This window comes from Artemia franciscana, chromosome 11 (genome assembly GCF_032884065.1).
Source record: "Artemia franciscana chromosome 11, ASM3288406v1, whole genome shotgun sequence".
Lineage (NCBI taxonomy): Eukaryota > Metazoa > Arthropoda > Branchiopoda > Anostraca > Artemiidae > Artemia > Artemia franciscana.
In genome coordinates this window covers 18,869,969-18,882,353 of record NC_088873.1, presented here as the reverse complement: position 1 = coordinate 18,882,353, position 12,385 = coordinate 18,869,969, and the positions used below count along the sequence as shown (strand labels likewise).

The following is a 12,385-nucleotide window of genomic DNA, read 5'->3' as shown; positions in this document are numbered from 1 at the left end:
TTAGAATCCAGACCACACCCCATTGCACCAAAACAAAAACCGTATATGGATATGTGAAATGGAATGCTTACAATCATATCAAGATGTAAAGCCAATACGATGAGCTTTGCTTCTGTTGTAGTTTCCAAGTCTGCTGACCAAATAGCATGAACCATTCCAAGATAGCTGGCACACATGTAAGCAGCTTCCACTCTTCTTGACAGTATTGAAAACCGTGCAAGCTTCCTCCAGACTGAATGACTATATAAAACAAATATGTAAAAATAATTTCTATTTTCCACATTTCTCTTTCCTAAGAAACATCACAGAAAAAAAATCAAACTATTCGTGATAACAAACACTAAATAAAAAAGTGGTGCACATTCTTAGTAAGAATAGGTTAAATAAATCTAATTATGGTAGGTGGTAAATTATGGTAATTATGGTATCTTAACCAAACTCAAAGTAATGTGTGTCTCAGATCTTCCTTTGGGCTCTCCAGATAAAATCCAACCTTTGCTTAGAGCATGGGGGTTAGAAGCCCATTAATCATTGTCATTGCGACAGAAATCAGATGTAGCAGTCAGATGTTGACTGGACTTGCTGGGAATTAATTGCTTGCACTTTAGCTTTGCCGTTTGGCAATTCATAGCCCAGCCAAAAGTCTGTGACCGATTGAAGGGGTATGAGATTCAAATTTCTTTTCATTAGGATAACTAGTGGAATAGGTTGTTAAATATCAACTAAACTTGGTGGAAAGTAGAACCAAGTATGCTAGATACACTTTGATATGATCCGTATCAAAATTGATCTTATAGTCGATGAGGGGACGTGGTTCCCAAAATTTTTCTCATGAGAACATCCATCAACCAGAATATGATACCTCGATTAAATGCTATAGAAAGTAAGATGAAATATACAAGTTCTAATTTTCAGGTTTCCGGACAAAATCTGTAGCGGGAAGGGAGGGTGGGAGGATGCTTAAATTCCTGTCATCATGATACCTCGTAGAAAAACGGTCAGATCTCAACCAAAAGTTGGAGGATGTAAAGTTTAGCGTCTCAGTTGTGGATTTGCTGGACTACGACCTAATTCAACCTTTTTAGGGAGGATAAAGGCAGGGTTTTATAAAAAATATGGTTATCAGCATTATAAAACACACACTATAACACATTATAAATAGGCTTATACAACCTAGTGTAATCTATATGAAATGAATTTACTTTTATACTCTGTTTTTACTGATTTTCTTCTGTTTTTTTACTGCTAATTTATGTTAATTTTGGAAACTGGGTCTACAGCTCAGATTATGTCTAAGCTAATCTAACCTAGCGTAACTCATATAAAAAGAACTTACTTTTGATCTTATTTCTATATGTAAAATCTATTACCTTAAAGTTTAAAATTCTCACAGAATGTTTTTATGCTGCTCCTTTAGCAATTTAGCTCATTTAGCTCATTTAGCAATTTCAACAATATTCGTGTGATAAATGCTCATATGTTGCTATATTCCTTGAAATTTGTTCACAAGCCGCTACATGATTGACTTTTATCATAAGTCTTTACTAAGTTGAACCAACCGCTACAGCTATGATTCACGGAAATCGAAAATTTGAGTCTAAAACCCAACTTTTTGAAGATCCAGATACCCTTCCCCATGGAAAATGTTCGAAAACTCTCCTTCCGAAATATTCAGCTGCACGCAACAAATTTATTCTTTTTCTTTAACAAAAAAAAATACATAAACGCCATATCATTCTTTTTTATTACTATGATAATTTTGCTAAATATCGCATATATGAACAAGTTTGGCTTTTTCGTAGTTGGAGCCAATTATGTGTTTGACGGTATTTGAAATGGTTAATTTAGTCGTAAAACAAAAGAATACTCTATAGGCCAAATTATCCCGATATTTGAAGAAATATGAAGAAATGTCCGGGAACAAGGTGACCGAGTGACTCAAATGTGATAAAATACCCCATGGAAGCAACCTTTAATCGTCTTCGAATTTTGCAAATTTCTGTAAATTTCGAAAATATAACAATCCAAAATAGGGATGAAGCCTTTTAATTGACAGTGAAACAAATATAAAATTTTTAACTGAATATTTCGGACACATATACAGTGTCCATCATCAGCAGTAAAACTCAGTTTTACTGATTTTTGCATGAGTAGTAAAACTCAGTTTCACAGCTGATGATGGACACTGTATATGTGTCCGAAATATCCAGTTAAAAATTTTATATTTGCTTAACTGTCAATTAAAGGGTTTCATCCATATTTTGAACTGTTATATTTTCGTCATGGAAAGGAAATGTGGACTTTGAAGTTATCTATTTCATTAATTTTGTTTTCACGATAAAGTTTTACGAAGACAGAGCGCCAAAATAACAGCCACATTGCCTGAACCAGCTTCGAAGGGCGATTCTTCCCTATTTGACAGTTTTTTGAAAGAATAGTTTTAAATTTTCAGTCACTATAGACTGGACTTAGTTCTTTACTAGATTGCAGCTACTTTTGCAACCAGAATTAACTTACGGACGGAAAATTTCCGTCATCAAACGAAAGGGGTTGGGTGGAAAAATCTTAAACGAGTCATTGTTTTAAATAAAGATGGTTCACTGAGATTTGGCTTTTTAACTTATTATTTTTGATGATTGGACAAATAATAAAATCAAACTGTTCTAAGAAAAAAGAAAATCATACAAGGAATATATTACTGACTGTCAACAATGGAAGTGTTTACATTTTGACGATTATCAACAAAAGTGTGGGAAAAGGGAAAACTAAATTTCTATAGTAAGTAACTAAAATCGGTGCGGCCCCCTACGGATAGAAGGAATGTCGAATGATTTTTTAAAACGCTTTCTAAATAGCCAAAACGTATAATTTTGGGATTAGACAGTTTTAGGTCCAATATACAATTTTAGGAGTGACAATTTTTTACATCACTTCTGTATGCATGTATGCTGATTCAGAACTGTCAGGAAAGATGGTTTCTAAGCCAATCATATAAAACACGCAAATTTTTTACCTTCTAATACCTCTTAGTGTCTTAAATGCCTTGTCAAAATTACACTCGTGTAAGTTCACACTGAAATCAATAAATACAGATACAGAGGTCTGTTCTTCTTCCAGTTCTCCAAAGTCTGGCAGAGTTACAGCAATGACGTCCAATGACTGATTTGTGTCAATTAAAACAGCATAACTTGGTAGACAGAGACCACAAAGGCTACGTAAAGGATCCATTCTTATTGCATCTTGAATGTATATGTCTGCAAGCACTGGAACAATTACCAATAAGAGAAACGAATTTTCCTGAAAATCAAATTGTAGACTCATTTGAATATTCAAAAATGTTCATTTTCTAAGACATGTTCAATCAAACACTATGTCACGGAACAGTGGTAAATATATTTCACAAATCCATCTAGCACACATAAACATTTTGGAGGATGGATTCAGAGTGGTTAATTGCTCTTATTTTTGTATAACTTCAGTTTGAGAATCATTTTGATTTCATTGACAACCAAAGAGTTTACTGAAAAACTGTAATTAATTCTTCTCTTAAGGTTTCCAAAAGTGTGGGAAATTAAATATTGCGTTACGAAGCAGGTCCAGTAATATTTCTCAGACCTTCTTAGTACCCATGAACTTTTCTAGGGGTGAGTTATTAAATGTACTTGTTTTTACAATAGCAAACAATTAAGAGGAAAAAAGGTTTTGAATAGGCCTATAAGTGTAAAAAGGTCTCAAGCTACTGGAGATGCAAGATATACTGACTTAGGCACTGACGCAAACCTGGTTGTGACTTATATCTGACTTCTAACTTATGCCAGGAAAAATGGTTCAAATAAACCGATTCATATTTCATGAATTTTAAGAATCCTTTGTAAAACCAGCGCTGTACTGAAGACACAAAATTTACGCAATATAATTTACGCAGCCAACAAGTCCTCAAGTAAAACACAAATATAAAAATACAGGCAAGCTCAATTTTTAACAAATTGCTAGTTTTACGAAATTCTAAGAAATATAGGGAAATATTAGAGTTCGTTTGAAATAGTTCTCAGATCTACATTACATAAAGTGCAAAGCAAAATTCGTCCTTCGTTATAAGTTTTAACTTCGCTCTTTACCTCCATCAGAAAAACTTTCTTTTTCTGTTGTTCAAAAACTCTTTGTTATTCAAGATGGGGGACTGTGACTCTTCTATGTGGGATTTTCAACCATGGCAAAGCCAATGTTGCAGTTTTTATTTTCCTGCAAAATCACTTTCGAGGGTTTTGTCTTTTCCGAAATACCCATAAATTTGTTTTCGCCAAAAAAATGCTAATTGTATAAGCCAAAATAACAGTTACCATTCCAAAATCAGCTTCAAATGGATATTTATCCCAACTTTACAGTTCTTTACAAAACTCCTGTGCTGATATAGGGACTCGGTATCATGTTCATGACAAGAGAAAACAGAAGTATTGGATTTACCATTGACTTTTTCCCAACATGGTAGTTTGGAACGAGGATGGCTTGTGAGCGATCTCCCATCATTTTGAGATCAGCCATTTATAATACGTATTGTCAATGTGTCCAAAAAGCAAGAGATATAAAGAAAACAAACTGGCTCACTTAGAATAAAGCACTAGCCAAAGTTCTTGATATGACACTTTCTTATCCAGGTGAAGTCTGAGGGGACCTGGATAGTGAGGCAGAAAGACTTCAGAAATCATGAGTAATGCTTTCAATAATTCAGCCCCAAGACTGTAATGGAGGGAGGGGAGGAAACAAACAGTGAGTGGATTTCAGAATTGTCTTAGAAGGAAAAAATAATACGAAGGCTACTGAGAATTGCAATCGGGACAAGTGAACTAAGAGACTGGAACACATGCTTGGAAGATCTTAATCACAACAGAAAAGAAACAAGACCTCAGGGTAGAATTTCTGTAACAATATGGGGTGGTAATAAGATAGTTTTAATATACTATAAAATTTAAAAAAAGACACTCAGGTCCACATAGGGAGAGTCTTAAAGAGGACTGTACTCCCGCAACAAGCCTGGAAGAAATCTTGGGCCGTATACTTCAAGGAAATGTAAATGACCTAGTAGTTGATATCCCTAAGCCAACATAGTTTTAACCCCTTTTAAGTAGATAGGCTGACAGCTCACGTTTGAGTAGGTCAAAAAGTTGTGGATGATTTCTAACCACTTAAGCCTCTAGTTGATGACGGCTTTAATCAATCATGTTCTAAAAAGACAAGGAAAAGCACAAACCCATTCTATTGAGCTTCATATGAGGAGCCTCCCTTAAGGTCGTATTCCAAGATTTGACTAAAAGCAAGAGGTACTTTTATAGCAAAGCTTTGGAAAGGAGATTGCCTAAATTCCAGACACCATTCACACTAATATCTGGCATTGCATTCACATTAATATCCTTTCTACTGAGATTGATGGAGCAGCTCAACTTAAGGAAAAAATTTGATGTCGAAGAAACAAATGGAAAGTAAAAAGGGACACTATAGAAACAGCTGTGCAACAAATGATAGGGCACACAAAATAAGCACTGAGAGTCAAAGAGCATGCTTCGGGTATGTTTCTAGACATAGAAGACAAGCGACACTAAGAATCAATATATACAAGCCTGCCGTGTCACAGAGCGGATTGAAAAATAAAGAGACAAACAAAGGCTTATTTGATAACACAACTTTGAATCCATTGAAGAAATAAAATAGAATATGCAAAAATAGAAATTTCATATTCTCAAAAACTGGTTGGTAGTGATAGAGCTGGAGAGAGTAAAAGAAAAGCTATTCCAAAATGTTGTCAGCAAGAAGCAGTATTTCTAATTAAATGCGGAACATTTTAGTATAAATTATCTCTATAGTCTATTAGAAAGGTATTCTGGGTACACTCAGGCATACAATGACTACCAAATGTATCTCCTACAAGGCAGACGTCTGAAAGCACAGTTTAAATTAAGACAGGGTATGTACACTATTTGAGAACAAAATATATGGGCACAATAGCATGAAATAAACTTCCATTTTGAAAAGAGTAAATACAAAGCGACAATTGAAAAGGGTTTATCTCTTTATTTTCAATCGGCACTGCTACGCGGCAGGCTTGTATATATCGATTCTCACAATCGTTTGTCTTCTAACTGAAGTTGTTGTCTCAGTGAAGCAGGACGTTGACATTACATTACTTATTAAGCTTGAGGGAGCCCAACCAGTTAGAAATTGAAAGCTCTAGTGCCCGTTCTTGATTCAAAAGTAAATAGAGGACATTCAGCCCCCTTCTCGTGTTGTTTTGCTGCCCACTCCCCAACCCCAAAGACATCTGATTATTATTTTAACACAAGCATTTGTTCAAAATTGTCAAAAGGCTGATCAAATATACCTCAAATGATGCAATCAACCCCACAGACCCTAGAGCAAATGTCGTAAATTATGCAAGTTGTACACTGTCTATATTACGGTTTTATCAAACAGTTCGTGGTAACGAACTGTAAGTAAGGAGCGACTCAGCTCAAAGGTAACCGAAACTATAAAAAAAGGAATTTTGATACTAATAGATGCATCAAAAGAATCCGATTCTTGTGCTGGTTTCAAATTTAAAACTTTCGTCAAGTTTAATATTACCCATCAAAAGTTAAGAGCCTGAGGATATTTGCCTTATTTTTGAAAAAAAGGTGGAAACGCCCCCTAAAAGAGATAGAATCTTAATAAAAATCACACCATCAGATTCAGTGTATCAGAAAACTCTACTGTAGAGGTTTCAAGGTCCTATCTGAAAAAATGTGGAATTTTATATTTTTTTGCCAGAAGGGGGCACCGGATTTCCCAGCATTATTTTAAACCGTTTAGAAATTAAATTAAAAAAGTTTTTCTACTGAAAGTAAGAAGCAACATTAAAACTGAAAATGAACAGAAACCATTCCATATACAAAAAGGGGCTGTCCCCTCTTCAACGCCTCACTCTTAACGCTAAATTTTGACTCTTTGTAACAACTTTACTTTTTAAAACAATAAAAAGCTTTAGAGTAAAGAGCGAGGCGTTGAGGAGAGGACAGCCACTTTTCATATATGGAATAATTTCTGTTCGTTTTAAGTTTTAATGTTACTCCTTATTTTCAGTTAAAATTTTGTTTTCTTTATTTAATAATGAAAAATGAGTATGTTTGATCCTTGGTGCTTTATCACCTCCAAAATTTAAAAGATCATCCTCTGGTCAAAGAAGAATCATACATTTTGTTGGGTGTGGAGAGGAGTCCAAAGGGGCCCAAAAATAGCCCCAAACTCTTTATATTCCTAATTAGTTGTGCTTCGTTTGGGTTCTCACGTAACTTACGATAGACAACGATTCTTTGAGTTTCCCAGGAGTTTACTCTGGAAACGATGTGCGTGCCTCAGTAAATCAAAATACTCTATATGTTTTGGGTTATATAAATTATTTTTTAAATTTGGGAGATACTCAAGGAATTGGGCTGAAAATTTGAAGCAGTAAGTATTGCAGGGCCTTGTAAATTTACTGGGCTGGAAATAAATGGAAAGACAATAAATGTATGTATTCAGGTCATTAAAATAACAAGTCTGCAATATCTTGGGGGATGGAGTTGAACAGCTGTGGGGACGGAGTTAAATTTTCAGCGAAAAGTGTAGAAAGCAAGGAGAGGGTAGGGCAAGAAAAATTCAAATTCAGATTTTGTAGAAGGGAAAAAATAACTAATTTTTTCCAACCAAAATATAAATATCGTTTTGCATCACTAAGAGCAATAAGATTTACAATAGCTATAATACGATTCTATTAGTAAAATGGGGGATAAATATTTCTTTTTATTAAAGGTTTCAAGGTGATTTACGCCATGATGGCTTCAGCCTTATAAAAGGCTAATTTTAATCCATCTGAAAATTATTTTCCTATTCCATTCGCACAGAATTTTTATAATAAAAGTATTATTAAAATTTGTTGAAAATTTTTGGTCAAAATTTTATTAACAGCCAAACAATTTAATTGTTAAGCTGAGAAACAGAGAACAGCTATACAGTTGTTCCTTCTTTTAACCAACCAAAAATAATGTATATTAAAAAAATAGAAATTAATCAAGACAAGTCTTTTCAAAAAATAGTTTCTCTGGAAAAATAAAGAGCAGTATTGAAACCAAAGACCAGCAGCACTAAATTTGTATAATAATTCAAAAGTAAAACGTACTTAAACAAATAAGTGAGAACCGAAACCAACAGAAATTACAATGAACAATCAAGATGAACTTTCACTGAATAGAAATTACCACAAACAGCTGTAAGACTAACACCCGATAACCCTTTTAAAGGTCAGAGCGTCATTAGTGCTTTAACAAGAAAAAATTGTTATGTCGAGCAGTTTTTCTTTGAAGGACTTCTTTTTAAAATAATGATTTTAATACCAATTATTTAAAGGCTCATTTTTATCGTTTTGAGCGACAAAGACATCTACTGCTATTCCTTCTTTTCTGTATCGGACAATAAACTATTCGAAAAATAAGGCAAGTTCTTTCTTCCTAGGGCTATGATAAAAGAAGAGTGATGATTACTATGTCGCGTTTGATAGATAAGGGTTTATTAGTTGCACAAAATTGTACTTTTTGACAACCCAAATGGGACCATACGGAAAGTATTACGTCCTCGAAAAGAAGGGGCACATCTCACAAGAAAAGATTTAGGGAAGAAGGAATTCCTTGGGAACAAGTAGAGAGTGAAGCTCTGAACACAGTGAGTGAAGGAGAAGTGTGCCCAACTGGTTTAGCCTCCGGCAGCTCTATGTTGCTAGAAATTGTTAGCAGTAACAGCAGTAGCTCACCTCTTCTCCTGTATGATACTTCACTTCCAATCCAAGTACTCTCTCTTCACTAGAGTCCCAGAAAATTCTACCAACAGTACGACTATCATAAATGTCTGGAAGGTTTTCCTGGGATATATTGAGTATTTTTGAAGTTTTCTTCTCTGTACTGAATACCACCAGTTCTTCTGTGCCATTCTAGAGGAAATAAGGTAAAATAAATTAAATTTTTTCGGTTTAATAAAATACGAGAGGGTAGGTGGTAATATCACGTCAAAATCAAGCTACTGACAAATTTTAGAGCCGGTTTCAATGAATTTTGCAAAAAATTGGTTCCAAAAATGTTAATTAATGTAAAAAATAAGAGTCTATCACTTTTCCTATCCTCTGAATTAGATACTTTTTGGAAAATCTTCACTCATCAGTAAAGATTTGGGGATAATACAGGTGGTTCGGGAATCAATCGAAATTAGTCTCAAAATAAGTAATAATATCTCTTTGAACAGGGACTTAGGGGAATCCTCGCTAAATTCTTTATGCTCAAACTTAATTAAAAATGATCGAAAAAAGTATTTTACTAAACCGATTTATAATAGTATTGAACTAGTTACGAAAAGGCCTTTGCGACAGACTGCCAAAAATGCAAGGTTGGCTCTGAGAAATTGCATTTAATCACTTTGTTCTGTTTAGTTTGAATGAATTTATCATCTCACTTCATTCTTTTTGTCAGTCCTGGTTGAACTTCGTTGAAGTAAGGATGCTAGGGCTGTTTTTCAAAAAAAAAAAAATTAAAAATCATTATTAGTTTTAAGTCTCACATTTTAATGTAAGTTCATTTATATATACATATTTTCTTTTTCTCTCTCGTTCTCGTATTATGCTGAAGACGGCCCTTCGACATAGAACCGAAATATTCACAGAATTGATTTCCACTGTCCTGAAAAGATTTTCCCTATTGTTTCTACTTTGTATTTGTTTATCATGTCTTCTATCTGGAACCCTATTGTTGGTGTCATTATTTATTTTATTTGCATGTCTGCAATTGCTGTCATTTTTGCTGCCATTTTTGCTGCTAAATCAGCTTGTTCCTGTGACCTCTTATCCAATGGAGCGATAGCTGTATTCCTTTAGAAAGCAGTTGTTGCATGGCTGCAAAGAATGAAGTCATTTCTCTTGATTGATTCGCTCCATCACTGAATTCTTTTAAATATAAAACAGCACTTTTAGAGTCTTTAAATATTCTAACTTGATCCCCTTGTTGTAATTTTTGATATAGAAATGATACTACTTGTCGTATAGCAAACACTTCAGGGTCGAAAATTGACATTTTTTCACGGACACGGTAAAGTTCTTGGACATTCCATATGGGTAGCCAAAACGCAGCTACAACCTTGTCACTTTTTTAAGCATCAGTAAACACGCCCATGGCTTCTGGGTAGGTCACTTTTCTCTATTGTGAATGAGTGATTATAATCCAATCCATCCCAATTTTCAAAATCACAAAAGGATGAAACTTTTTGAATGTCCCATACTGGCATGATATTTAGATTAGGTACTTCCTAAGATTAGATTAGGTAAATTTACCTGTAATCCTGAATTTTCTGCTAAAAGCAATGCTTTAATGATTCCATGCTATTTTTTTTTTAGAAAATCCATCGTCTTTTTCTTTTAAGTATCGTAGATTTAAATGGTGGTTGTGATCTGATGTCCAAAGCTTTTTCAAGTATTTCAGCGAACGCACATTTCTTCTCAATTCTAAACTTTCCAATCCAGTTTCTGATTCCAAGAATGGCTTAGGTGTTGTTTTACGTGCTCCAAATGACACTCTTATGGCAATAGCCTCAACGCAGATGGGCTGACAGCCTCATATACCAATGAAGTATACTCTAGTTTTCATCTTGTGTATTTGATTTAAAATTCCAAAAGAAAGTCTGGTTTGGGACCCCATCTTATTTCTGAAATCATTCGCATAATATTGAGTCTCATCAAGCATGAGATCTTGAGCTGTTGCATATGTGGTCTGAATAATAGTTTCTTGTCGATGATGCATCCAATCCATTTAATTTCTCATAGAATCTCCAATAACTTATTATTAAGGTATAATTTGGGCAATGTTGTATTGCTCTTCCTTGTAATCATCATGATTTTAGATTTTTTCTGGAGAAAATCGGACACAGTTTTCCTGGGACCATCTTTAGACTTGATCAAGGATGAATTTTAACTGTGCTGTTGCTTAATTCACATTAACTGCAATGACCCACATACCATTGTCTGCAAATATACCTGCTCCATTTTCTCCTTCATCTACCGGGAGATCATATTCACTTAGATTATAGTAATCAGCCCTAGCACTGAGCCTTGTGGCACTCCTCTTCTTCTTAATACTATGCTTTGGAAGAGGCAACTTCCAACTTTGATTTTAACTTCTCCTCCTTCTAAAAATGACCCGGCGAATTCTAGGAGCCGACCTTTAACTGAAGAAGCCAGTATTGCTTCTAATATATGACGGTGGACCATAGTTTCAAAACTGATACTACATCCAAAAATGCCATCAGTAAAACTTTTATGTTTTCTAGGGCATATACAGCATAGTTCATGAAGAACAGACTCACATCCTCTGTATTTCTATTACGTCTAAATATACAATGTATATTCTTGAATCTACTATTCATTTTAGTCACTTGGTTTATTCTCTGTTTCAAAAATCTTTCATAAACTTTTCCTAGCATAGGTAGTAAAGTTATTGTTCTATGATTCTCTAGTTTACTTTTATCTTTGCCAACTTTCGGTATCAAAACAACTGCTCCATCCTTCCAGATTTTTGGAAACTGTCCTTCATTCCAAAACTCATTAATGATATTTAATAAAGCAGCAACCCAGTCTTTTGGCAGAGCTTTCGCAAATTGAGGGAAAAACCTATCTTCTCCAGGAGCAGTGAGTCGTAGATTTTGATAACTTTCTCAATTTTTTGTATAAGAAAAGTTTGATTATAAGCTGCAGATCGATTACTTTTGGGAAATCTCTTAACTTCATTTTTCACTTCTTTTTCACAGTCACTCAATGGATCACGTACATCAATATCATTGTCAAGTAAGGATACACCTGCGTCAGCTATTTCTTGATCGATAGCTAGGGTGGAATTCTTGTGTGTTATTGGAGGATTTGTTTGATCTTCACGACTTCCAGTAACCAGAGTTTTTGAGTAGACTAGTGATGCAGGGACTCTAAAATCCAACTTATTGAGGAAATTAATCCAGCTTTCTCGTTTAGCACCAATTACTGTTTTCTTAATTCAGCAGTCTTTCATAAATACTCTACATATCCATGAAAGATAGAGAGGTGTTCATAATTGCACTTTGCATCTTTAAGGTCTTATTCAGCTTTCGTGCATGTTTCATTCCACCACTTAGTAACTTTGTCATTCAATTTTTGCGTATTGTTTTTAGAAACAGCTTTATCCACAGCTTCCATTAACCTCGTTTGAAATATCTTAGTCTTTTCTTCTGATGAAGACACATCCTTTAACTGCTTCTCAATATGGACATTTTCTAATGCAGTTGAGAAAGCTTCCCAGTCAGTCTTCTTTAATTTGAA

The 12,385-nt window shown here is 34.5% G+C and overlaps 1 protein-coding gene across 2 annotated transcripts in view; it reads right to left on the bottom strand.

Annotated features, from left to right (window-relative positions):
- LOC136032921 (intraflagellar transport protein 140 homolog) overlaps positions 1-12,385 on the bottom strand; it is a 145,336-nt gene that overhangs the window by 44,785 nt on the left and 88,166 nt on the right. For both annotated transcript variants that reach the window (XM_065713383.1, XM_065713385.1), the window contains 3 exons: positions 8,813-8,989; positions 3,014-3,297; positions 72-240 (listed from right to left, as the gene is read on the bottom strand). In XM_065713383.1, the coding sequence (XP_065569455.1) occupies positions 72-240; positions 3,014-3,297; positions 8,813-8,989 (630 nt within the window). The remainder of the gene's footprint in view (positions 1-71; positions 241-3,013; positions 3,298-8,812; positions 8,990-12,385) is intronic.